The following is a 26,075-nucleotide window of genomic DNA, read 5'->3' on the forward strand; positions in this document are numbered from 1 at the left end:
CACGTCACCTCTTTTGTACAATGAATCACAGTTAATATGAAATATTTATTGACACGCTATAATGTAAGAGGACAATGGTTACATGTAGGGACGAGGAAACTCGTATTTTCAGGCACAAGTAAAACGTGTTTCCTACATTGTTGCAAATTTGCGAAAGTACAAAATAATAACACGATTGTCACAGCAAGAAGCAATGACAGCCTTTCCTTCCATCTTCTCGACTGGACACAATGTACGCGAGGACTGGAAAATTCGAAGTTTCTGATTTCTTCAATCGAAGATGGAATTTTGCCGATTACATATGTTTAACGATAACCGTCTCATTTCGTCACATTATCGGAGTCTTCTGGCCTCTCGCTCGGATTCCAGCAACGTCAGGATGTCGCCTTCGCGCACCGGACCTTTGACATTTCTGATAAGCTGTCTGTTTTGCTCGTTCAAAAACTCCACTTTGACTTGCGTGCACTGTCCTTGAGAACCTGTCCTGCCGAGGACCTTCACCACTCTTGCCCGGACTATAGGTTTTTCCATGCTCTATGAAGTTTTTCTAACTTTTTGTGCTGCGTCACACGTAGAACTGCGCACGTAGAATCTGCACGTAGAGCTCTTGTGCAACGTGTTGCGATACTCGCAATACTGCACCGAGCTCGCTCGCTACCGACCCGGACCAGATACGGATCAAATGACATCTTGACAACGTTCCAAGTGAGCGTGGAAGACGCTAAATAAGGACACCCTGTGTGAATTTTGCAAAGAGCGCGTGGATAATTTAGGATATAGATCGCTTGAGATGTAACAAAAAATTCCACTCTCTCTCTCTCTCTGTCTATCTTTATCTAGACTTGAGCAGACTTATAAGCGAAAAAACGTAGTTAGTAATCTATAGTAGTATAGTCTATAGTAGTATATACTATAGTAGCACTATAGTAGCACTGGTGTGTATTTAAAGAATGCTTAAAATAAAACTGGCCTGGCTTTACCATCGGTGGTCGTATAGCCCGCGTGATTTCGACATATCGTCGATCGAAATAACAATGATTCAAAAGCATAAAAATCTTGGAACGCGAAACATCGTTGTTCAAGATATTTCATCGTAATAATCGAAAATATTATCTACTGTGCCACTCGTTGATTTCCCTTTGGCAGAAGCATTCGTTCGAACGTCGAACTTGAACAAGAACTTTCAAAGTATCTCGATGAATCAGCTTTACACAGGGAAAATGATTCGCCCATTGATACAATCGTTTATTCATTTGTGCTTTAGTACAAACGTGACGTCCCTTGCTAAAACCAAAATACGAAGTATTATTTATTTAGCGTCGGTTTGTCAAGGGTCGGCGATGTTTCTCCCCGTCACACGAAAATGCGGCTCCGCGTGACCCGCGCAAATCGACGCGCCGATTCCGTTCTCATCGTCGTCTTGGAAAAGAAAAAAAATGTTTTTTCTGCGCCTGACTTTTCGTACACACTCTCTCTCTCTCTCTTTCTCGCGCGCGCGCAATCATACACGGACACACATTCTTCCCATCATATAAAATTACAGTACGTTGAAAAAAGTCTGCGTATTTGGTATATGCGATACATGGTCGTGACGTTGTACATTGTACCATCCACGTGTGTGTATGCGCGTATGTGTGTGTAGATGTGGTGGCGGTGATATTTAGTAATCCACTAAAAGCGGCGAGTCACGTACGGGATTTTGTTTTTCCTATATGCTGCGCATATACACAAACACACACGCACACATATATCTCGCGTTTTCGCGCTTCCCCGCGAGATCGTCGCGTCGTTGAAGTGAAAAGTTCACGCGCTCGTTGATAATGCTCGCGAAGTGTTGAACACAGTGCGCACGTAATATCTGTTCACGGTACGATCGTGTGATCGGTCCGCCGATTATCCCGATCTCCTTGTTCTTTGAGTGCGACGTGTGCAGCATTCGACAATATTGTGTAAACTTGAGGCTGAATTTAAGCGCAAAATTATTACAGCACGATGCATCGCGCGACCGAGATTAACCGCTAACTGTCGGGGAAATCCTCGCTATCGGCATACCGCACGTTCAGATCTCGGCCGTATTGACGAGTGCAATCGATAGATAGAAAGAAAGACGTTTTACGAGGTAGGTTCGTTATTTTCATATGAAAGTCACGCACCTTTTCCGGGACAAAGTGTGGAAGCAGCGTGCCGGGACCTGAACACGCAACAATTATGTGACTAACGATATATCACGCGTATAAAACTGTTACTAGAACAACAGGCATTTACGAATACCCGCGTCTCGATAAAATTTTCAGTCGCGGCGAGCAAGAATCTTTTCTCCTGCAAGTTTCGCAATCGCACTAATATATGCATCCTCTTTTCATTTGGTTAAAATGTCAAATCAAGGGCGCTCTATGTAATAGCACACAGAAAGTTGATTAAGAAATACGCTCTTGGTGCAATATGCGGATTGTACTGTCCATTTGTCAGCTGATAAACGTATAGAAATAGGGATATAATGGCGTATGAAAAAAAGACGCATAATAATTTAGAGCTGTATGCTTGCGTTGTCGAATTGTTCCCACTTCGGGCGCGATAACTATATTTTGCTTAGACTAGTATAATAAGTACAAATAATGAATAACTATAAGATAACTCCAAAAATATGGAAATTTATTTATACTACCCCAAAAGTTAATACAGATATATCCTTTCCCAGTCTACGTCTTTTTTTCTGCAATATTAGAGTCGTATTATGCGAAAAGCGTATGCACGAGTCCTTTTTTTAACGAAAAAGGGCGCTCGGTTTCGCATTTCAGCGTTGAAAAATATGCATATTTTACATATAATAATCGTATTTATAAAAATTCTAAAGAATATTTTAAGTATATTTTCAGCGGCTTTTAAGTATATCCTTTGAACTAAACGTAAGAAAAATCGAAAGGAATATAAATGAATATTCGCTTGACGCGTTATGATTAAATCGGGTTTAAATCGGGTATTACAATTGCGCAAATTTCTCACTGGTTATTTGATATCTGCTAAGATGTAACCAAAATTTTTTTCTTCTAAATTTGCCAAACAGTCAAACGGCATGAGAAAAAATATTGTGCAATCGAGATAGCAACAGATACAGCAATAGCATCGATAATTCCGCGTTACTGATATATAAAATATTATCTCGATAAAAACTCAACGTCTTAACATTAAGTACTTAACTAATCTTAAGTAATGTTACCGTGACATTCAATTAACTTGTAATAGTCTGTAACGATAAAATAAGTAAATGGTAATGTAAAAATAATATCAAAATATAAATACTAATTTCTTATCACTTACATATATATATATATATATATATACGGATAACGATCATAATGGATAATTTGTTTAACTAAAAATTCATCTGTCATCCTAATAAACGGGATATTTAATTTTAATAGAGAAAATGCGGGCGATTAACAAGCGAAATAATGTGCGGAATTATAAGCCTCGTGACCTTCGCAATAAATCATATTGCCTTGCCGTTCCGTCCATTATTCACTCCTTGACGTAGATAAAAAACGGGGACAATTGTTACATATTTACATCTATCGCTCATGTGTGCAGAGCAGAAAAGGTATCGTAATTCATGTTCCACAAATCATCCGCTTCGAAATAAAACATGATGTGTCCTACACTAGTAATGAAACAAACGCGTACGTAAATTACTGTTTTCTCCATAATCTTATATTTTCTTTCGTTGATTGTGTCTGTCCCGATTAAAAATATTTACAACGAGTTTCATCTGTATGTGTATATGTGTGTATATGTATGTGTGTGTATGTATGCATGTGTCAATATTGCGTACAAAATCAATTTGAAATGTTTGCGAGATCATTTTAATCGCTGTCTTCCTATCAGTCCCGGATAATAAACGAATTCGTAGGATGTAATCTTGCATAGGCCGCGAAAAACAATCGCATTTTTATAAAAAATGGAATAATTACATTCATTAACGCACAGACGCACACTATCTCCCCTTTCTTTATACAGCTATACAACTCTCCCACCATTCGAATAGCCATATATATATATATATANATATATATATATATATATGTACTATGATAGGTGTAACAATATTTAGCACTCGCACTTAGAAGCAACGCTCAGACAGCTAGTGATTGGTCAAGTGTGAGCTTTTTTACAGTAAACCCTTCTTTCCCCTTTCTCCCTTAATTATTGTAACTATTAGGTAAACCGTCGATGAAATTACGATATGAAGAAAGATCGATTGTGATTATGTGTGAGATGCGTATCTATCGTATTAATACGAAAACGCTATTCGCGGGCAAGCGGTGCTTTCGGTTTTCGCAATTGCTTCTGTTTTGTACATCCAACGTTATTGTGTGATCATGAGTACGCGGTTCATTTGCCTCTGAGTAATCCGTCGAAGTCGAACGTGAACGTAGCGAGCTATGTATAAGATGGGAATAATAAAAGACTCGTTTTAACGATCTGTGTACTCTACTGGTCTACCTGGTAGAAACCACTATTTCGTCGCGTTCGCGTTTAAACGCGCTCGTTGGAGGGACACGAGTCTTGTATGGGCCTAAAGCTCCTTGGCGAGTTCGTAGTAATTGGCTATAAACATTCGCGATTTTCACTCAGTACGGATAAAATCCAGATATCCCGCCGTCGTTACGGCCTACTGTTGTTTAATGCACGATCGAGAGTAGCTTAAACTCCTGCTGTCTGTACTATTTTTATTGAAACGACCTAGGCGACCTAAGATTATGATTCGTCTTTAGGATCCTCGGATTCCTTCGGGCTATCGTCGCGGTGACTCCCTTTGACTCCCCGGTAGCTATCTCCTTACATTACTCGGAACGAAATACGTTTGAAATGCCAACGGCATTTTGTCAACGGCAGAGATCATTCGGTTTGGTACCGGTAAGCTGTAACGATCCTACGATTAATAATAATGAAGCACTCTCCCAAGCATTATTCGCTACACCAGTGGAACTGATAAAAAAACTTTTTATCCTAATAGAGAGAAAGAGAGGCGGGCGGAAAAAAAAGGAAAAAAAACAAAGTATCTCGCGTTGTCTAAGGACTTAAATCATGTATCAAAGTTCACGCGCTGAACAGTTGGTTTAATCAAAGACGACCCACGATATTCTCTCTCACATATCTGTATGATCTCTCTCTCTCTCTCTCTCTCTTTCTCTTCGTTAATATCTCTCTCGCACGACGACCGTTCCCGCCTCTGGTGTTGCCGATACGACGAATGATCCATGATAATGTCGATCCTGAAAGATCGGACTTTATTTCGCGCGCGATCCTCCATCTATCTCATAGCTCCCGCACGAACAGACTGCGTTTGTGAAAGCGTGACAACGTTCGATGATATCCTCACGTCACAGTCTCAGTTCAAGCACGGTTTTGCAGCGGCCGTGACGTGATCGCAATTATTGTCTGTCCTAATACTACTACTACGAGAATTTAACGAAGGGATCGCAGCTTGAGTCTCAGCACGAAGTAAACAACCACCCGGAGAACGAGCAGAAAGCCGACCAGAGCGACGACGTCAACCCAATAGACTGCGTTCTGCATGGACATCTGTTCGAGGAACTTCGTTGGACTCTTGTAGTGGCAGTAGGACTCGGAACACTTTAGTTTCGCTCGATTGTAGCCGTACACGGAGATCATGGCACCCTCGAAGCCGTATCTCACGTAGCTCACGTACGAGAGAAACTTCAAGTATCGCGGAACGGCGTCGAAGTTGATGAAGAAGCCGGAGAACAGAACGATCGGCACCGACATTACGGGCCCGATGAATACTCCCGTCTGGAAATGACATCGACAGAATGAGATTCAGAGGAAGTTAAAGGAAAGATTAAATGACACACTGATCTTCTTATGAAACCGGACTGTTTTTATACAGCGATATATTATATTATATAGAAGATGTCTGACACAAGACATGCCAACCGTTATATATTTGCAATTTTAATCAATATGAGCAAAAACGTTCTCTACCATTTTGCAGACGACACGCAAAATGTTGAATTATTTATTAATGAAAATAGCTGTTTATAAAGGTTTCTTTCAAATTAATAACTCAAAAATTTGCGTGTTATTTGCAAAATGGTTTGTTCAGAGTGGCCTAATGTACAAGTGTACTTAAATATATAGAAGGTCATTCCAAACACAAGGTTTCGTTTCTGGAAGAATGGGAGAAGACTTTTTCGTTCATACTGACCTAAACTACAAGTATGTGACGGTTAGTACGTCTTATGTCAGACACTTTGCGCATATCGTTAACGTTTTTTCAACTATAATTCGTTAACTATTTCTACAGCTATATTTTGCTATATTATACAGAGTTGATGCAAACGTTTGTCCCGCTTCTCAATAAAAATATCTGTGTAACACTGATTTATTCTAAAATATAATCAATCAATGAAATATGCATTATTTTATTCGATAACCTGCCATCTTTCCGACATAATCCCATGTCCGTAAAAATGCTGGGATTTCTGAGTGATTGAAAATCGGGACGAATTTTTGTACCGACCCAATAATATCCTATGTATCATTAACGTTACCTCCACGCTCATTGCTGCTCCTATCAGCAGACCGATAGACTGCGCGACTAACGATGTCAGGATGCAAATATTTAGATACATAAGAAAACGCTCCGTTTCCAGCGGTTGCGACGTAATGAAGTACACGATCATCACATACGCTATGGAATATACAATCTGCAACAATCCGCGATATCGCGTGTCGTGAATCGATGTGCTACGGTGTTAATCGGCAGGCTAAAAATTATACTCACTTGAAACGGCAAGTCCGCCAACGTTCTCGCGAAATAAAAAGCCTTCACGGAATACCAATAATTCAAATGCTCTCTTACGAACACGGACATTTCCATCGGAACTGCAACAAGAGCGACAAAATGACGATATAACGAACCTCAAGGCGGCGTGTCGCGCTAATGCAACTGCGCACTACGTACATGTTAATATAGTAGGCATCATAGCGGTGAACATGAGAAACATCACTGTGAAGAAGACGCATCCGGCATTGCTAGTGACCTCCGAAGCCTCGTTGCCGATGTCGTAATAAATGGCGCCGATCAGCAGACCGACGATTATATGCGAAATCAATCTCACTCTCGTCAGCGTCTGTTAAAGAAAGGAATAGTAAAAAGGAAACCGAACGATGAAAATTAAATATCTCATCAGAGTCGACATTTTGGTTCTACTTTTACTTAGTTCGCCATTAAATCTTCAAATAGAGAAGACGGAAATAACTTCCCATTTATAGCTTCACAAGAACACTATTAATAGAACTTAGACCTCCCGGGGGAGAGAGAAAGAGAGAGGGGGCACAGAATTTTAAATTCTACATTAAGTCTTTATATGGAGACAACGGAAATAACTTTGTAGTATCAAAGGGAGCACAATGGGAGACCTTCGAAGACTTGATGTGGAACTAAATAGATCTAATGTAGGACTGAAATTTCAACTCAGCTAAAGTGGACTCGCGAGTCTCGACAGACAAGAAGGATACAATGTATACTTTCTTTCCGATAAAAACTGCGTTACCTTCATTCGACGCAAAATGATTGCATTTTTAACGATATCAATCGTTAAGTTATCCAATCGAAAGCGTTTATCATATCATTCCTTTCGGACGAATCGAATCGGAAGAGCGAGTTTCGTGCTCGTTTACACATCATACGCTTACCATATCTCGTATCTGCGAGAGGAAGGTCCTCTTGAGCAGTATCCAGAATTGCACCCAACCGTTCGTCGGGAAGCCAACCTTCTGCTCTATGCTCTCCGCGCTGTCCAACAATGACGTTGTGCAAGAGACCGGCATGTTGATCATCGTCGCGCCGGCCGGTGGCTTCGCAACGCCGTTCGGTATCAAAGCTGCGCCCTCCAACTTCGTCTGCTCCTGCGGCGACTCCTTGGCGATGTTATTCGCGACCGCCTGCGCCGCGGCGATAGCCGCTTGATGATGCTGATAATTATTGCACTTGCCATTGTTCACGGCCATCACGAGTTTGTGAACACATTCGCCGTGCTCCCCGCATGCGACCTCCATCACTGAACAGATAAAATCTCGTTAACGCGAGCAACATATCGAATAAAGTTCCGGGACGAAACTACGGACGATAGCATGACGATCGAAACTTTGCCAATTCGATAAGTACGAGGGTATTGCATCAACGTACAGATCAGTACGACGGGTTGCCTATTGGCGAACGCGTGCGATCGTGCTCGTAATACACTCACACACTCAGAAAGATATACAAGTAAATACGCCGGCAAGGCCTATGAGTTAATTCAAAATCGCACTCGACTCGAGTGTTATCTTCGTGGTATCTTGTGATATTAAATTTACACCGTGAATCTCTCGCTGGACGGAAGTGATAATTGAATTTTGATTATTTGAGAGGAGCGAAACATGAAATACTTGCCATAGTCCGCTGGATTATGATAACTCGGGCAGTCGAGACCCATTGATGACAAGAAGGGCACTAAACCACCGACATTGCCTTGATATATACACTGGCCTTCGGCAAGTAGATATAGATGGTCGAACATCTCGAACAGACGGGCGCTCGGTTGATGAATCGTGCATATGATCGTCCTTCCTGTAAAGTGTTTCAACGTGTACGATAACGCCTCCCTTCACGTCACGCGACCACAAGGAGATCAGGCGAAAATCTTACCTCCCCTGCTTAGGGATTTGAGCAAACTGAGACATTGGAAGCAGGAAGAACTATCTAAGCCGGAAGTTGGCTCGTCGAAGAACATAACTGGAGGATTATTGACGAGCTCCAGCGCTATCGACAGCCTCTTCCTCTGTCCCCCGCTGAGATTCTGAGTTTGCGTGTTGCTGGCTTCGCGTAGGCCGAGCGTTTCGATTATCTCCTCGATCTGCGTGCAATTACATACGAGTGTGAAAAGCCGAGCGACTTCGAATTACCGTTCTTTCATACAGTCTCGAAAAGGGGAAATTCTACTTATCGTACCACTACTTTCTTGGCAGTCGCGCTTATGTCCTTCCCCAGCTTCAGATTCGCCGAGACAGTCATCGCCTCGAAAACGGTCAAGTGCGGCAGCAGTCGGTCGTCCTGCATGATGTAGCAAGACATCTTTCGAAATCTCCTCAGGTTCCTGTCCTTGCCGTTTATCAGCACTGATCCACTCAAGTGGGATGTTCTGAAGATCACGCAATAGAAAGTTTCGCGAGCTCGCCGATTATAATTCGGTGCGACTACCGATGCGATCGCAATTTAATTAGTGTAAATACTGGTTTGATGCTAAAGTTCGTTCTGTTCCCCGATCAAAATAACACTTACTTTTATTCTTCCTTTATTTTTATTTTATTTTAAGATACAATCAATTAGATATACATCGATTTGTTTGACGACCCGTAATCTCTCCGGTAGCTGTATAATCCTGCACTCGTAGAAATTCTAAAATTTCTGGACGAAGAACGGATTGAAAAACGGAACGAACTTTTGCGTCAACCCAATACTCGTCGCTTACTCTTAATGCGTCGCAAATTTTCGGTCAAAATTGTGCTACTTACTTGTAACCCGCTAAAACATTCATCAGCGTACTCTTTCCAGCGCCGGACGGTCCCATGATGGCCGTTAGCTCCCCAGATCGGAATTTCCCGTTTACACATTTTAAGATAGTTTTGTATCCTGCAATACAATGGAGAAATAATGATAGAGAAAAATGAAAGTAAATAATTTTATCGAAAATCTCGTCCGTACTCGTGCGACGCTCATTGCCATGGGTTCGCAGTATTTTCTTTTTGCTTCTTTTTTCCAATAGAGATCTCAGAGGTTGAAGATCTTTACATATACAATTGCGTTACGAAAAGTTATACATTTTTTATGAAAAAAATTTTACTGTGACGAGACGCATACATAACGTAACGCGGAAACGGATATAGTGGCGTAATAGTTGTGATAGCGGCATAAGTCAATACGTTGAATTTTGGCAATGGACTATGCCAAAATTCTTACCACGATCTTGCCAAAATTGTGACATTCGAGGTACTAGATCGTCACACAGAGGCTCGCACGGATTATACGTCCCTCGAACGGACAAAACCTCTGGCTGACCTCTTTATCGCAGGTGCAGTTGCACCACTCGCAGTGCATCTGCGCCGAAACGGGAGCTTACCCGTGCATTCCTATCGATTTTTTCGGTCAGGTCGTTCACACACGTTGATAAACGAAAAGTTTATCGTATAGGTCCCTGCATATTTGATTCGCCACTTCGGCTCGATCATTCGGATATCCCGAATTATCTGTGTCTTTTGAGCAAACACATCGGGCGGAATAATGCAGGCGCGAAAACACGCTGAATGAGACTCAAAGAAGGGCGCCCATACTAACTCTCGTCAAGAGCACTTTATCTCAGCATTTTTCTCTTTTTTTCCTTCCGTCTTCTTTTTTCGTCGCCGTATAATGATCATGATCGGTTTTAGGAGCGCGTGAAAACGAGAGACTTTCTCTTGAGATTGGACGAGCAATTGGCACTTTCTTGAAACTCACCCCTCTTCCTGCCTTCGGACACGCTGTAGGCCAGGTCCTTGAACTCCACGTCGACCGGCGGCCTCTTCGGAAGATGCGTCAGCGATACCGCCGGCCTTTTGTTACCCTGTCCAGGACTAGCGCCGCTGTGGTTCGGCACTTTTCTGGCCAGGACCCCGCCGGTGCATACCGCCGCCGCAGCACCGTTCGACGTAGTGCCGTTGCAACTGCAGTGGAGGTTGTTCTGCGAGCCGCTGCAACGACAAAACGTTTTCTTTCCTGTTGATTTTGTTAACTGAACTTCGATAACTGCGTTCCCATCCGGGACCCCCCATATTCCCGTCCGTTCGAAACGCATCTGGTCGGAGTCAAAAGCTAGTGGCTAGCTAGAACAGGCTGGATTACACTTTCTAGCTCATTATTAGTTCGTTACTGGCAAATCCATTCACTAAAATATAGAGTCGATTTTGTGATCTAACCATTACATATCAAATATGATAGAGTAGCTGGGACAGTCTATTCAAAATGTATATTCTAACTGTTATATATCCGCATTTAAAAGTAAGATGGCGCATGGAAAAAAAGTTTCGATGAATTTGCTAGACAGTGAATGAACCAAACGTGCTTTGGTCGAAGGAAATCAAGTTTCTGGTTATAAGAACCAAATTTGGAATATAAAAGTCAGAGATATTCTGTTTCCTTCACCTAAAACTCGTTTGGTTTGTTCAATAACTATCTGATAAATTTAAATTAACGTATTTTTTCTCCACGCATATAGAAATTGTGAGTACGTTACTCCATAAAAATCTTAAAGAGCAAAGCGTTACATTACTGCCTAGCAACTAGTTAAGGTTTTTCATCTCCTCATTCTTTTGTTTACCACCAGCTAACTTATTTATCCAGCGATTATCTAGCCATTAGGAGAAGCGAAGGTTATATTAACGGCAAGTAGCGACGTCAGACACGAATTTACTATCTCGTGGGTGGACACCCACGAGGTTCAACTTCCACCAAGTATGTTTCGCGAGTTGCAGGTATCCGAAGAACGACGAACTTTTACTACGTTTCTGCGCGGCAGGAAACTCCCGGAGAACTCTTAGTAGTGCGATCTTTGCGCGGTAACCTACATTGCTCCGCCGTCGCGGAGAAAAGCGCAATCCGTAGGCATTAAAATGAAAAAACCGCGCTCGATCGTTGCGCCGCGCGCGCCGGTAGGCCTACCGTGCGGGGTGCACGCGAACCGCAAGCTTGCGAATGCGATCTATTCGAAGTTAAAAAGGTTTTCGGGCAACGTAGCACTCCGCAAAATCATAAACAGCCCTTAAAGTGGCGACAGTAGCGCGCGATCGCTGGAAACATCGAATATCAAACGCAAGGAAAATGTCCTTCGCCCACTCGTCGCATTTGGATTGAAATTTACACTTAAAAAGCACGCGGTTCTCCATCCAATTAATTCGCGCCATTGAGTCACGATTGGTCGCCTTCGAACACGCGAATGCCATTGAGCGTTTGACGAACGCGAGATTGCATAGAACACTGAACATTTAGCTCACGGTTGCTGTCGAAGAACAATGATGTACGAACGGCACGGCCGTTCTCATCACGTTAGACTTTATAACGACATTCGTTTCCCTCCGATTTTTAATAATTCGTAAAATGCATTCGCGAGGAGGAATACATTTCGCGTACACGCTCGCATTAAAACGCGATATTAATTCGACGTCGAAATTCATTCGACGGAAATAATTCGTCGCGCACGACGAATTCTGAAAACGAGAAATTCACGTAGTCCACAGTGCTAGATTTCTTTCTCATATACTCGAACCGTACACAGCCATACGGCATTATATCGCGATTTCTGTAACCCGCCGTAAAGGTAGGTTTTCTGTCATTTCTGCCGTGGTTACACGGTCGTGAAAGTTTAGTGTTCCTACGGTATTCGGATGAAACACAATAGCGTGAGCGCGAAATTGCCTGTTTCTAATATCTCGCACAATCGCACTGTCTCGCAGCTGCTACAGATAAACTCAATGGGCTATCGAGAGAATATTGAAGAAGAGATATCTCTGTGACCGGTTTCATTTACATTAGAATGACTCACGATTCATGATTTCATACCTCGGCTCTTCATCGAGCCTGCTTATCGCGCACTCTCGAATAATTTCTCGGACCTCTTCCTTGCTTCATCGACAGACTCTGTCATTCTTACTACAGCCTTCCCCGCACGTCCGTCGAGCTATCGTGCTCATTGAGAACAATTTCCGAAGAACGTAATAAAAGTGAAGAAAGTTCGAAACGGTGGTAAATAAATTTCACGAGGGAAATACGGTAGGTATGCAAGAACCGTCGAGCGAATTGTGCTGAACGGGAGCACCATTAAAGTGAAAATAAGTAAGTCGTTTGTTCGTTGAGTAATCGGGGAAACGATTTCTCGCGAAAAAATTGAACGATTGTGCGAGGTCCGTCGAGTCTCTCCAGAAAATGATTGGCAACGATGTTTCACTTTCGAGAAATCTATGTTGGAGTCCATCGGTAAACGCATTAAAGATTGCCTCGCCAACTTTGAAATTGAAATTGATCGATGCAGGCGCGATAATTCTCTTATTTTCTATAAATAACATTTTTATCGTAAATGAAACGTCAATTTATGAGGCTAATTAAACATTTTTACGGAATGCGGCGAAACGAAACGTTCATAATTTCATTAATGAATGTTAGTGGTTAATTATCTTCGTCCGTTGAACGTAAAACTATATGCCAGTTCGGCAAACACTCAAGATACGTGTTTTCGTATTTCTAACTTAAGCAGATAAACAGAACGAATAGACAATTTGACGAAAGTAATAACGCATAATTTTTGGCATTTTCGTGAACGGTAATATATCGAGTAATGGAAAGATCGCGTGCAGACTTTCCCAATCGATTCTACACGCTTCTCTGTATTTATAGACGACAAATTTTATAACGCCTCGCCCTGTACAAAGCACGTCATGTAAGTTTGCCGCGCTGTCTATTGACTTTTTCATGCACGACATTAAGATATAATGCGGCGCTGCCTATAAAAATTTAAAATACTGAGTTAAGTATCAACTTTCTCGCCGCGCGATTACAACGCGTAAATAGTCCAACTCGTGCCGTGAAATTCAAGTTGTGTCGCATCTCCAGTTACTTGGAGAAAAAAAGTATTTTATCATGAGAATAGCTTATCATTTTACATTTAACACAAAAGACGTGGAAATAAGCTTGTGTCTATAAATTTACATCTTCCCCGGTGAAGTTAAGACACCGCTTTGAGATATTTTATGTAACTTCGTCGTGATATAGCGAAATACACGGCAATATAGCGAAAGGATGCACGTAGTATACGCTGATGCACAATTTCTTCATTCACTCGACTGACTCGAAAAAGCCACAAAGGAGACACGTCTCTCTCTGTCTGGCGACACGTTACGGTCGCATCGTTGCCCTTGACGATGAGTCACGGGGTCGTGGCAGCCGAAGCGACCGATCCTTTCTCACATCGATACTATTGTTTAGAACATTTCAATTGAGCTTACAGCAAACTCGAGCCGTACATACATACGAGCCTTATGCTGCGCATTCCTAGCTTCTCGTGGTATTTCAAAGTTCGGGCAATGTTTAATCGAACCCTCGACGAAAAGGTCAAAAACCTTGACCGTGTTTGTTTTTAGGATACCTGATGCGCGATTAGTATCGATTGCCATTTCAACTTATTCGATATAAAGTGCTGTCTCTCTCTCTCTCTCTCTCTCTGTACATCACAGAACTGTCTGTTTATCTCAGTTTGTTTTGGTTTGTTGAAATTATATTTCCGCACAATTTTTTTCCCTTGATTATTCTCGCGTATGAAGATGAAGTGACGCAACTTTTCACATCAAACATCGTTATCGTGGCCGGCAGAAAATTTTCTCGCATGAATCGCGAATTTAATACATAAATAAATTTCCAGCAATCTAAAGGTAACTTGTTTCTAGATTTCTACTGACTAGATTAAGTTATTTAAAGTCACTTTAAGGATAAACCTTGAAACAGGTTCCGCGACGATCGAAGGCAAAACCTTGAGATCCCTTTTAGACCTTAGTATTTAGGGGAGAAGGTTTGCGTGCTCAGAGGACTGACCCGAGGGTTGTATTCTCCCTCATTCACAGCCTTCACGAAGCACGACTAAATTCGGGGTTACGTCTGAATGAATTGCAATCTGCGTTCTGATGACAGCTGGATCTCGCTCAAGATTACGAAGCGTAGGTCAGTTCCAGAGTGAAAGATACGATGTTACCATTAATCTTGTCGAATTCATATCTCGCTACACATCTGATCTCGGAACATTGAAATAGGTGATAGGTATGAAAAATGGAAAATATATCGTTGCTCAACAAGTAACATTATATATTCCGGTCTAACTACCAACCTCATCTAACTAACAAACTCGTCACTTAATTAATACATTAAATCGTTCGTTATTACTTGTGATTTTTGGAAATGATAATGGATTTCGTGCTAAATCGTCGTACTATTTGGAAACCGCGACTAATAATATCATAAAAACCACGTAGCGGTCGCGGACAAATGTGCGATCAATATTAATTTATGTGTGTACCATTTGTACACTACCTTCCCCTGGGCGATCATAAAGTAATACCGTAATGTAAATCAATAACGTGAACACGTATCGCAGAATTACTCGTCGTTTTCTGAAATAACAACGGATTTTATACAAAATTGTACTGCTTGGCAACGATAATTAATATGTAGTAAAATTTAAGATACATTATTAATATAAAATTTGATATACAGTAATTAATATACAGTAGACAATTTTGTGTAAATGATAGATCGCTGAAATTTTTGTGTTACTTTAACATGGCATTTTAAAAAGTACACAAATATTTTTAAATTAACCACACATTCACCTTGTTGACATATTACGTTTTAACATATTCGCGGTGTTAAAGAAACACCAAAATTTCTGTGAATTGTCATTTACACAAAGTTTTTTACTACGTAATATTATAAAAGCCTCGTGGTGATTGCGGACAGATATACGATCAACATTAATTTACGTAGGTACTAAAACTTAAACATCCAAGAACCGAAAACGTTTGGCGCGCCCGGGTAGAGTTAAAACACAAGCTTCAATAAATTATACATATCATATTTTTTTTTATTAATTGCCTCAAAATATTCTACATATTTAGATTAAGAGCCGATATTTTTCGAAGTTTGTATGTGTTTTAATGTGACCCGCCAAATGTTTTCGGGGCTCTCGATCTTAATTTTGCTTTTTTCCAAATCTTCTTGTCGCTGAAAAAGTTTCGAACTAAACCAACACATTTGTTATACAAATATTAACTTTTGGTATTTGTGAAAAGAACATTACTTTTACGACATCATTATTTAATTTTCGGTTGGCTTAACTTTCAAATATCATTATTTTTGCAGATAATTAATCTCATTTGACGTGGCTTCCTAATATCATCTTTTTTGTAGGAGATGCAGTTAAAACAATATTTAATTTTAACGTTTCTTTTTCGTTAGCTGAAACGTTGTTTACATAACATTTCTACCAATCAGTAATTTTATAGAACATTTCTTTTATATTATAACATTATTATTTGTGTAATTTTGTTTGAGAGAAGTCGCGTGTATATTTAACACCTTTTTATATCATTTTTTTTTAAAGATAATTTTTTACAGATCATAAATGCGTTGCAGAATACAAATCGATATATCGCTAACGGTTTACGTTCAAAGAGAGAGTCAAGAACGCGAACAAAGAAACTAGATTCTCTCTTCTAAGGCCACAATCGAAGATTACCTGCAGCGGAGTTCGAGGTAATCCGGAGACTTTTTTATAATATTATCTTAGCATATATTGCTTAGAGCAACTTAGAAACTTCTGCAACAACATATTCATTTCCTTTCACCTTCATAGATTTATAGCATCAATGAGCGATTCATGGTTATCAGCTATCTGCCGTGCATACAAACAGCTTTAATTTATCGAACAATCATTTCATCCGCGAGCACTATCACGAGACTTCACAAATTTGTCGTAGATAAATTATATGTAGTAAGAAATAAATGCAAGCTGCAGCTTTGCATTTTTTTAACGTCAGTAATTCGCCTTCATCTATTCACCGTTTTCTTGCTTTTATCAATCAAGCTCTTCCTTCGTCAAGCCAATGTTCATACCAATATTTGAATCCAAGCACGTCTGCATTAGCATAACCTTATTATACTATCAAATTACCGCCGCCGATGTAATTGTGAAGGAAAAGTTTTAGATAAATCAAGTAAGTTCCAGTAACCGTGATACGTTTTGCTTCTTTCGTCGTATTTCCACATTCGCCATGCATTTTCGTGTAGGCGTTACAATGCAGTCATCCATAATTCATCGATCTATAATTCAGACAATCTAATACGCGCGTGGCATCTCGCGAAGGCCTTGGCTCGACGGTCGAAAGGATGTTCAGCTCGGCTGCTCGTGTTTCACTTTTCCTTTTCCTTTTTCTTTTTTTTTTCTTTATCGCGTTTTGCGTTGCTCAATCATCGCGATCAATTATTTTTACTCGTTGCACCGAATGTATTTCTTTCCCTTCGATTTGTCATGCTTCGGCCGTACTTTCAACACAATGAAAGGCGAGATTGGATTTCAAACGAACATAGATGAACGGCAAAAATTATAACGGACTCTTTCTTACCCGTGGACCGCATTGTTGAGATTCTCCAAATGTAAGGAAGGAGGGGGTGATCTGATCGTCACCTGGTGACTCCCGCCTGGGATAAATTGCACTTGTTCATCTCCGCTGTATCTGGATGCTCCGCCACCGCCCAGAGCGAGGTTCTTGAGATCAGCCATCATCCAGTGGTGCTGGAATGTATATTTACCGTGTTAAGACAATGTTTCGCTGAGCTAAATGATAAATTTGTCGTCGCACTTGTAAAAAGTGAAGCATTCACGCAGTCGATCGATATAATAGGGTGTATAAAATGGTGGTAACAAAATAAATTTCAAATAATAATTACACTTAGTATTCGGTTACGCATTTTTCCAGCTTTACACGCATGCCGAAATTTTCTTTCAAGGTCTATAATCCTTCCGTCATTGCCATTCAACTTCAGCAGCACGCACTCATCAGAAGTAAAAAAGCATCTTAACATCATTTGTTTCGGAGATACAAAATATTTTCATTGATCAAATAATATTTTTATCCACAGCATGCACGTATATTCAGTACGTGGTGTTTTCAACACCCTATACAACACATATTGCATTTCGCATTTGTTCAATTTTTCGCTTCAATTCAAATGGTCTCGTAAGGTCTTGAGCTTGACCCTTATCTAATGCCCTATCTAGCCCTAATGGGTTTTGTCTGAAAATGCGTTTACGCATAAAGTTAAAAATGTCTGAGCTGCTTTGTGCCGGGAATAGTTTCGTACAATATTTGAAATTCTATCGAGGTGGTGCACTTAGAGTAATGGCTCAGAATCGTCAAAGCATTTTGCAGTCCAAGGAATCGTGCCGCGCGACATTTTCCTCCGTCTTATTGTCGTACGTTGAGTCAAACCTAGCCATTGCCGTGAAGTACACGATACCGAGTACTTCGTGTCACAATTGGAGCTTGTTAGTGAATGCACTCAAAATGTTCGAGTGCACCGCTCCGGCTGGATCTGCTCAGCGTAGGGCACGGAATGCAGTGAAAGGTCGGTGTCAGGAAAATAGTTAGGAAATCGATTGCAGTTAAGGCAATGGTTTATTTAATCACTGAGATGAGGCAGAGGGGCAATCTGGCCCTTACAGTTCAAGGCGTGAGGAGACGTCCTCCAGCTTGTCGAACAAACGTATTCAGAAATCGCTCGAACGGCCTTCCTGAACATTCGCCATTGCCGAAGTCTTCGTATCATTTGACGATCGGAATGGTCTTCTTCTTATTATCCGCCACGCGCAACCACCATTGTAGGACGCAACACGATGTTAATTCGACGATCACGACGTTTAAAATGAGAAATATAATTTAAGTTAATGATCGGAAGATCGCTCGCGAGGTAGTCGCGAGGACGCGGATGATATATCGCAACGCGATGATTCGAAATAGTGAGTCTTGATTTCTCGCACGGAGAGTAGTTAAGACCGTAGCGAGCCGAGAAAAGCGAATAATTGGAATCGACTAAATTGCTCTAACTTCTTTGTGCTCATTTTTGATCCGTCACGCCGAAGGCACCCAGTTTTATAAGGTTATTATTGCCAAGCGGAACGAGCTTATTGGTCATCCTTCCATCGGATGAAGCATTAGACAATGTCCAAATGTGGTAATGTTTTATGATTTAGATCGACGAGTTTGTTAACCTTATTATTTAGACTCTTATTATTAAGCTGTTCTTATAAGAGATACAATATGTCGAGTGTTTATCCGCGTTTATATCGCGGGTTTCCTTTTGTTATCGATTGTCAATTCTTATGTTATTTTGTCGAGAAAGCAATTCGATTCTCGCATCATGCTCGCTTCACGTGTTGTGAGAATGATAAATTTAACTCTCTCTGTTTACAGCTAATGGAATTCGAATTTTGAACAGAGCTTAAAATAAATATTTCGATGTAAGGTAAGATTTCAATACGTCGTGTCATCAAAAAAGCAGACGAACGGAAGGTTTTAATAATTTAAGGCCAATCGATCAGGAATAGTCTCCAGGAAGCTTCCAAGCATCGATTCGGTATTATTAGATACGATCCGTGTACGTCGGAGATAACTAAGCAAGCATTTGTTTTTTGATACAATCAAATTTATCATGCGTGCGACACAAGTGCAATGTTTCACCGAATTCACCTAATTTGTTACCTATTTTCCGCCGACAAGTTTGGTTCTTATGTGATCCCGCGAGTTAATTAAACTTGGAATGTCAAATAATAAATACGCAATATAATAAAACACCGTTTTTTATTACTTCTACTGCAAAACTTGCATTTATAAAATTTGCAAAAATATATTTTCTTATCGCGATGCGACAATGTTCGTAATTGTTTTTGAAGCGGCAGTTTTAATTCGTTTGTATTATCAGCGTACTTCTTTGTCATCATGTGTAACAACAAGAAGGCATGTACTTTTACGGATACACCAAACGAGCGCGCGAATCGAATAAAGTTTGAGTATACATTTTCAGTTGCAGAGGAAAATATGTAGTTTCAATCAAAAGGCGGTCAGCAGATTGTTGGAAATGCGTGCCATATAACTGACGCGATACGGGTGGCAACGTTGATATTATCAAATAAAACAGTGTAACAAATACCATTTCACTAATCAGTTTATTTAATCAGCACTGCCTAATGTACCACTAATGCAATTAAACACCGGCAATGCGCTTGTCACTCACAAAATACGACGCTTTTCAGAGTCTCCATTTGCGATCAGCATTTCCTTTCGCTAGACTCGTAGTTTTATCCGGCACGAGAAGCAATAACAAAGAATATTCAATTTTGCCAAGAAGCCAAGAAGGGAACATTCACGAAGTAGCAAGAGTTGATGAGAACCAACCGCGATGTACGGTGAATATACTTTGAATATCTGCGCGATAAACGAGACCCGTTATCCGTGAGCCTCTGCTTTCACAATAAACAATAAAGATGCGGCACATTCGAGGAAAACTTGAATCTAGCAATTACAATAAAAGAGATCGTTTCATCGTTACCCATTAGATAGAACACAAAATTAAAAAAAATCAATATTATAAGTACGGCCAGAAGAGACGATTATCCATTAGAGACGATTGCTACGTTGCAACGTTGATTAGCTGCCTGACCGATACGTTTGCATTTCATGCGTCACTGATTGTTATCGCGCCTAATCCGAGTAATAACGATTTTGTTTTTTAAATCAAGGCTAAAGGGCAGGGAAGTGAAATATGGCCGCCGTCGAGAGGAAGAAGGCAAGTCCAATACACGATACGTCATAATTCAGATCGAGTTCTCGCGTCTATGGTGCTCTCGCCCTGCGGTCGGGCTCTCGCGCGGAAATTTCGAAGATCGAGGGTCGATCGATTTGCGCCGCTGTGCGCCATTGGAGTCTATCCGCACACTGCACGTTCTGTTTTTACAGGGCGAGCACGTGTCGAGAATTACGCCGGTCGCGTGTTTGTGATACATGACGCGCGCAATTGCATACAGCAGGATGCGTATTCGTTGTCGCTGCCGCCGCGAATGCCGCTGTATCAGCAAGCCTTGGCGCGCCGATCAAGATGAAATCTCGGATCCATTTTATTATCTGGAACGTCGTCCTAGAATCTCTGTCTTCAGCTAGTTCTTCCAGCCAGGCCACCTTCTTTGTTTAAACAGCTAACGTTCCCGATCAACCAGAGGCAACAGACAAGAGCTCGGTCGTTTTGAATCTCTCTCTCTCTCTCTCTCTCTCTCTTGTTAATTAAGGTGTTTCCGCTCACAACAGAATCAATTTTGCAAGTCCGACGAACCCGGAGGAGGGAGAGGGGGCCACGAATATTCAGCCGGGGTGTAACACGGAATTCTCGTTTAGCCCTTGGATACGACGGGAGGTTAGTGTGAAGCTTCAGATGACACCCTAATGAGTCCCACTTAGCTGCGTCGTTTCCTCGTATCGATGGCAGAGATATAGTCGGGGAGCTTATATTGGCGGCGTTCCAATCGATAAAATTTCTAAGACGCGTTAAAAAGCGCAATCGTCTGTATATCCTATCGTCTCTCGCGAGAGACGCAGTTAATAAGATGTACGCGCACAAGCTGACAAGCAGAAAAGTCGAATTTAATTGGCATACAACTCTACAATATAATTCGTGATGAATTATATATCTAACTCGCGGTATTTCTACTGCGTGTGCACGTAACTGCGTACTCACAAACAATGGTAAATTCCTCTTTAATTGTTCAAGAGAACGTCCGTCTTCTCGCTTACGCAGTTAATGATAGAATTCACTTGCTTCGTTTTGTGACAGAGCGCGCTAAGAATCGATGAGTCACGTGGAGTCTTCTCGCGAACGCGGATACATCATTCATGTATGTTGCACGTTTTTCCCATTCCGGGACTTTTCCAGGTAGCGGATAATCTGTTCTCCGGTTATCCTGTCGGTTGACTACTTCCTAAAACCTAGAATTCCAGATGGGGCTCTTTATCTCGGAGAAAAGAAGAACGAGCTTCCGTGCCGGAGACATGTCGATCTTTCACGTGGAATGGCACCGTCCCCTTTGCCCGAATATTTAGTACACATGTACGCGTCGCACCCTTTTGCAGGACCCTTCGTCTTGCCGAAGGACGGAATTTAGCGAACTTCTTCCATGTTCGGCAGCAATTTCTTCGGGAGACGTGACTTTAATAACAACGCGGAGTCAATATAATATAATTGTGTTGCCGGTCCCTCCGAGCCACTTGGCTCCTATCATCGTGCGAGATCGTTGTTAACCCCTTGGCCTACACGATATCTGCCAATTGCGCGAACTATAGTAAACAAGAAAATCGGTTGCGCGCCGTGCCATTCAACTGTTCAGCCGTGTACCCGAACTGGCGCAAAATGTATACCTTTCATGACATATATATTTCAGTGCAACGAAAGGAATTGTGAAATAATAAACAATGTTTAGGTACAAAAGGATTGGATGTGGAATAACTCCATTCGCTTGTTCGAATAATACGCGGCATCTTATGCACCAATTCCTCACCACGAGTCTGACTCGTGGCTTTTGTTTATGGCACAAATTCTTTACCACGAGTCAGACTCGTGGTTTTCGCTTATGGCACAAATTTTTCGCCACGAATCAGACTCGTGGTTATAGGCCAAAGGGTTAAATGTTGGTGACCTCTTGATAATATCTAATCGGTCCCATGTTGTCAGTCCCCACGCAGTAGAATAGGATGAGACGTGCTTAAAAGTTTACTGGGCACAATCCGCTAATCCTGGCCACTTACGCAAAAGGTGTACGTGCGCTAAAGGTTTTAAAACAGCCGATCCGTTTTCTCTTGAGTCGGGGAGAACGCGACTTTATCGTCCACGATCGGGCCCGTCAATCCCAGAGACGTATCTCAGAGGGAAAATTATCACGAGCGTTTAATTAGGCGGATTATTGTTTTCATTGGCAGGAAATACGCAGGTTCTTCCGCTGAAAATAGCGCGCGTCGAACATTGTCCGATGCTAATGGACAATGATTTCCCGAGCGCACATACTATCATTCGACGAATATATGCGAATTCTCCTCGCGGAGTGCGATGTCACATTATACACGCGACACACGTGCTCGACACACTGACTGTTATCGTAACACGCTCGTCAGGTTGCTTGGTCAAGGCGTCTGTTAAGCCACACGATCTCAAATCCATTTCTAAGGCCATTCAAACTCGCTCCTATACGGGGAAGGCGGAACCAGGCGGAACCTCTTGTTTAATCCTACGCGACAATGGCATCTGTTCGAAGAGCTTTCTCGGAAAATAGGCAGGTATTTGGCGTTCTGAAGTACGCAGTTGTTTAAACATCCCTTTGACAAAAATAGAATCGCGAAATAATAATGAGTGAAGTAAAATAATAAAGAAACGAGAAGAACCGCGTTATCGTGACTACACGTCTGGGGGTCGAAATTCTCCCGTGTATCTCAAATAACGCGGCGTATCGCGAAAATAAAAGACGTCCGTAACGCAGCCGACGCAGGTAACCGTGTTATCGAGCAGTGTGGAAACGATAGCGGTCCAAGCAGTCGTACGATACCTGCCGATAATTGATACAAGTCATCACAGTTACGAACCATAGATCTGCGTCCATTCACAAAATTGCCAGAGTTGCATCGCGCAACCGAAAGAGTCAGTCAGGGAGTCGCGCTGTAGGCAGTGTCGATGAGTTTAGGAACGAGTGAGCGAGAAACCGCCTACTCGTCGATAGAAACGATATGTCGATGACCGGGCGAAGTGTGTATCGCTGATCAATGCGTTTGAATCATTACACGCACGTGAGGCTTAATTTTCGATCGAGCGTCGAGCGGTACGCTCGCGTCCCGCTCGCGGTCGCCGATGGGGATGACCGGCAATTAAGAAGCGTCAATTAAGAATCGATTCATCAAACGAACGAAAGAGGCTGCCTCGTTGTGCTCGTGCGCGAATAAATCGACTTCTCTTTATCCCGTTAATTAATTACTGCGTAATGCGAGCGGCAGACGCAGGAGGGTAGTGACGCGGCGTCCATGACGCATAGCTACAAGGGGTCGCGTAGGGTGGCTAACGATATCACGACGACACGATCCAGCCCACACGTCCTTCCCACACGAACCGTTCATGCTAACTTACCCTCGGACGAGAGTGAGCTCAGCTGCTGCCTCGACGTCCGAACTCATACCACGACGATGACGTTCTGCATCTTCGATGTGTCACAAGCACTCGGACCTGTCAAACTCTGTGCTCCGAAACAAAGGTCCCTGGGTAACGAGGCGATATCACAGATCACACTGGTGGATTCGCACTGAATCGCTGGGGTTAAGCCACGGTGTCGCGATCCCACCTCGAGTATATATCGACTTCCCTCGTCGGGGGCGGTCGATCGACGCGTGCACGCACCAGAGTGATCCTGGGTGACCTGGTCGATCGCGTACGCACCGAACGGAACGTGTACTGCGACTGACGAGAGAGAGAGAGAGAGAGAGAGCGTCGATCGCGCACGACGCACCACCGACCGCGATCAGCTGTCGAACTATGCACCTCCACTCCTTGCCACCGACGAAATGAGCCGAGCTCGAGAGAGCGACCGAGTCCAGGGACGGAGGTGACGACGGTGAAATCCAGCACCCAGCCGGCTGACTCGCTCACGTTCTTTATTCGTTGTCGGCTGTCCGGTGCGCGGAAACGGGGGGAAATTCAGCGTCGCTTCCAATTTCAGCTTCGTCGAGATCGTTCCTCCGTTTTGGAAAATGTGCCCCCGGTGTTGCGTGAGGACGGATTTTCGGACGGTCCTGCGCAGCGCGCAAACGCGAGGCTGCGCGAAATACGAAATGTCAATTTCTATTCTCGACTTCCCAGTTCTTTTCTTTCCTTCTTTGCGACAGTTTTTGCAAAATGCGAGCTATGCGACACTTTGCATGAGTACATTGCTAATTATTGTTGAGGAATCAATTATTTATGTTTATCCTTCGTGCTTCTTGCTGCCAGTTTTTCGTTTCTTTACGAACGATCGATTTGCTCTGACAGGTTTTATATCTGACTTATTCATTATCGCGTTATATCAGTGTCGGAAGTAGTCTTTGTTCTCGTTGCTGTTAACGAACTCATACGATAAATATTGGACTTTAGATAATAAAAATACATGCCGCGTGCAATTAATTCAGCTATTGGGCCGACCATATATCATCAGATGCTTATTGAATTTAATATTTTTCTTTCAAGAAATTACTCGCGCCATTTCGAGGACTTTAATCATCGTTACATAGTCATTCATAGATCAAACGTGAAACATAAGTTTCAAATATCGAGCGGTAATTTCGACAACATCCATCGCGATACAGTTAGGCACGTGTCATCGTCTTTTTGCCTTGGCGAGACTCGATTACGCACAAAGAGAGAAAAACCGTGACTACAAAATTCTTGCTGCGCATTTTCTGGTAACCACGGTGATTCAAGATAATGACACAAGCAGACTTGTACTCGTGGGTTGTAATTTTCTACTGCTCGCCCAGGTAATTATTTGCCCGGCCGCGGGAGAAAACAGAACGGCACTCTTGCGTGCGAGCTTATTACACAAAATATAAATATAGTCGTCTAACTCTATCTTACCGAACACACAGAACGTCGCTTATGCCGAGGAAGAAGATTAACAAGTATAATCCGAAGCAGTTGCGTTCGTTCAAACAAAGAAAAGAAAAGAAAACGCGTCCGTGGTGCGATTATTCATCGCACGCCGTGCGAAAGAAAAACGAATTTCTCGTCTCTTCTTTATTATATTGTGCGGGGTGCGTTTTCCTCGTAGTACATCGTTGAACGCTCGCGCATGAACAACAAAGCGCATCCGCGTCGCGAGGGTGGAATTTCCGTGCACGTTCGCGCGAGTATCGACCTTACAGTTACCAGGTGAACCCTGCTTTGGGAAAACGTGGCGAGGAGCGCAGGCAGGCCGAGCGAAGCGGCGATAGGAAAATAGGAGAGGGAACTATAATTCCTTCCGAGCACGGGGGAAAGGAAGGAACGAAGGAGAAAGGAGAATGAGCCACCACATGCCGCGGGTCGATACTCTAGCACTGAACTCGCTGGTACACGTTGGGTACACCCGCACCAGCGCGAGTACGCTCGCACCGAGAAGCTGGAGTCGAAGGTTGTGCTCGCTTAGCGTGAGCATGACGAGGAGGCTCGCTCGATTCGTTCGCTAGAGAGCTGAAGAGAGAGAATCATCCACACGGCGGACACCTGCACTCGTGAATGAGGATCGAAGTCCGGGTTCGGCTCTGACGCAAGTGTCGTTCTGCTGCTAGGATACGTCCGTTGCATTGTTAATAAACAATGTTTAATTGGGCGCGACGTCGGACCTCGC

The 26,075-nt window shown here is 42.4% G+C and overlaps 2 protein-coding genes across 4 annotated transcripts; both read right to left on the minus strand.

Annotated features, from left to right (window-relative positions):
• Positions 1-25: 25 nt before the first annotated feature.
• Positions 26-637, minus strand: LOC106741139 (40S ribosomal protein S28-like). The gene has a single exon (XM_014612841.1). It carries the CDS (start codon positions 529-531, stop codon positions 334-336), a length of 198 nt encoding a protein of 65 aa, XP_014468327.1. The 5' UTR covers positions 532-637; the 3' UTR covers positions 26-333.
• Positions 543-24,262, minus strand: LOC106741136 (ATP-binding cassette sub-family G member 4). Of its 3 annotated transcripts, XM_014612829.1 has the most exons (13): positions 24,060-24,262; positions 23,849-23,976; positions 17,260-17,429; positions 10,559-10,791; positions 9,580-9,697; positions 9,017-9,206; positions 8,714-8,921; positions 8,459-8,635; positions 7,720-8,084; positions 6,986-7,154; positions 6,806-6,906; positions 6,573-6,728; positions 5,467-5,811 (listed from the first exon to the last, which is right to left on the minus strand). In XM_014612829.1, exons 3-13 carry the CDS (start codon positions 17,418-17,420, stop codon positions 5,467-5,469), a joined length of 2,223 nt encoding a protein of 740 aa, XP_014468315.1. In that variant the 5' UTR covers positions 17,421-17,429; positions 23,849-23,976; positions 24,060-24,262. The 3 variants fall into 3 exon arrangements, with proteins under 3 accessions (XP_014468314.1, XP_014468315.1, XP_014468316.1); XM_014612828.1 differs by having other exon boundaries at positions 543-5,811; positions 23,849-24,262; XM_014612830.1 differs by lacking the exons at positions 23,849-23,976; positions 24,060-24,262 and adding an exon at positions 21,422-21,479.
• Positions 24,263-26,075: the final 1,813 nt, after the last annotated feature.

Source organism: Dinoponera quadriceps, unplaced genomic scaffold (genome assembly GCF_001313825.1).
Source record: "Dinoponera quadriceps isolate SergipeBrazil2010 unplaced genomic scaffold, ASM131382v1 scaffold555, whole genome shotgun sequence".
Taxonomy (NCBI): domain Eukaryota; kingdom Metazoa; phylum Arthropoda; class Insecta; order Hymenoptera; family Formicidae; genus Dinoponera; species Dinoponera quadriceps.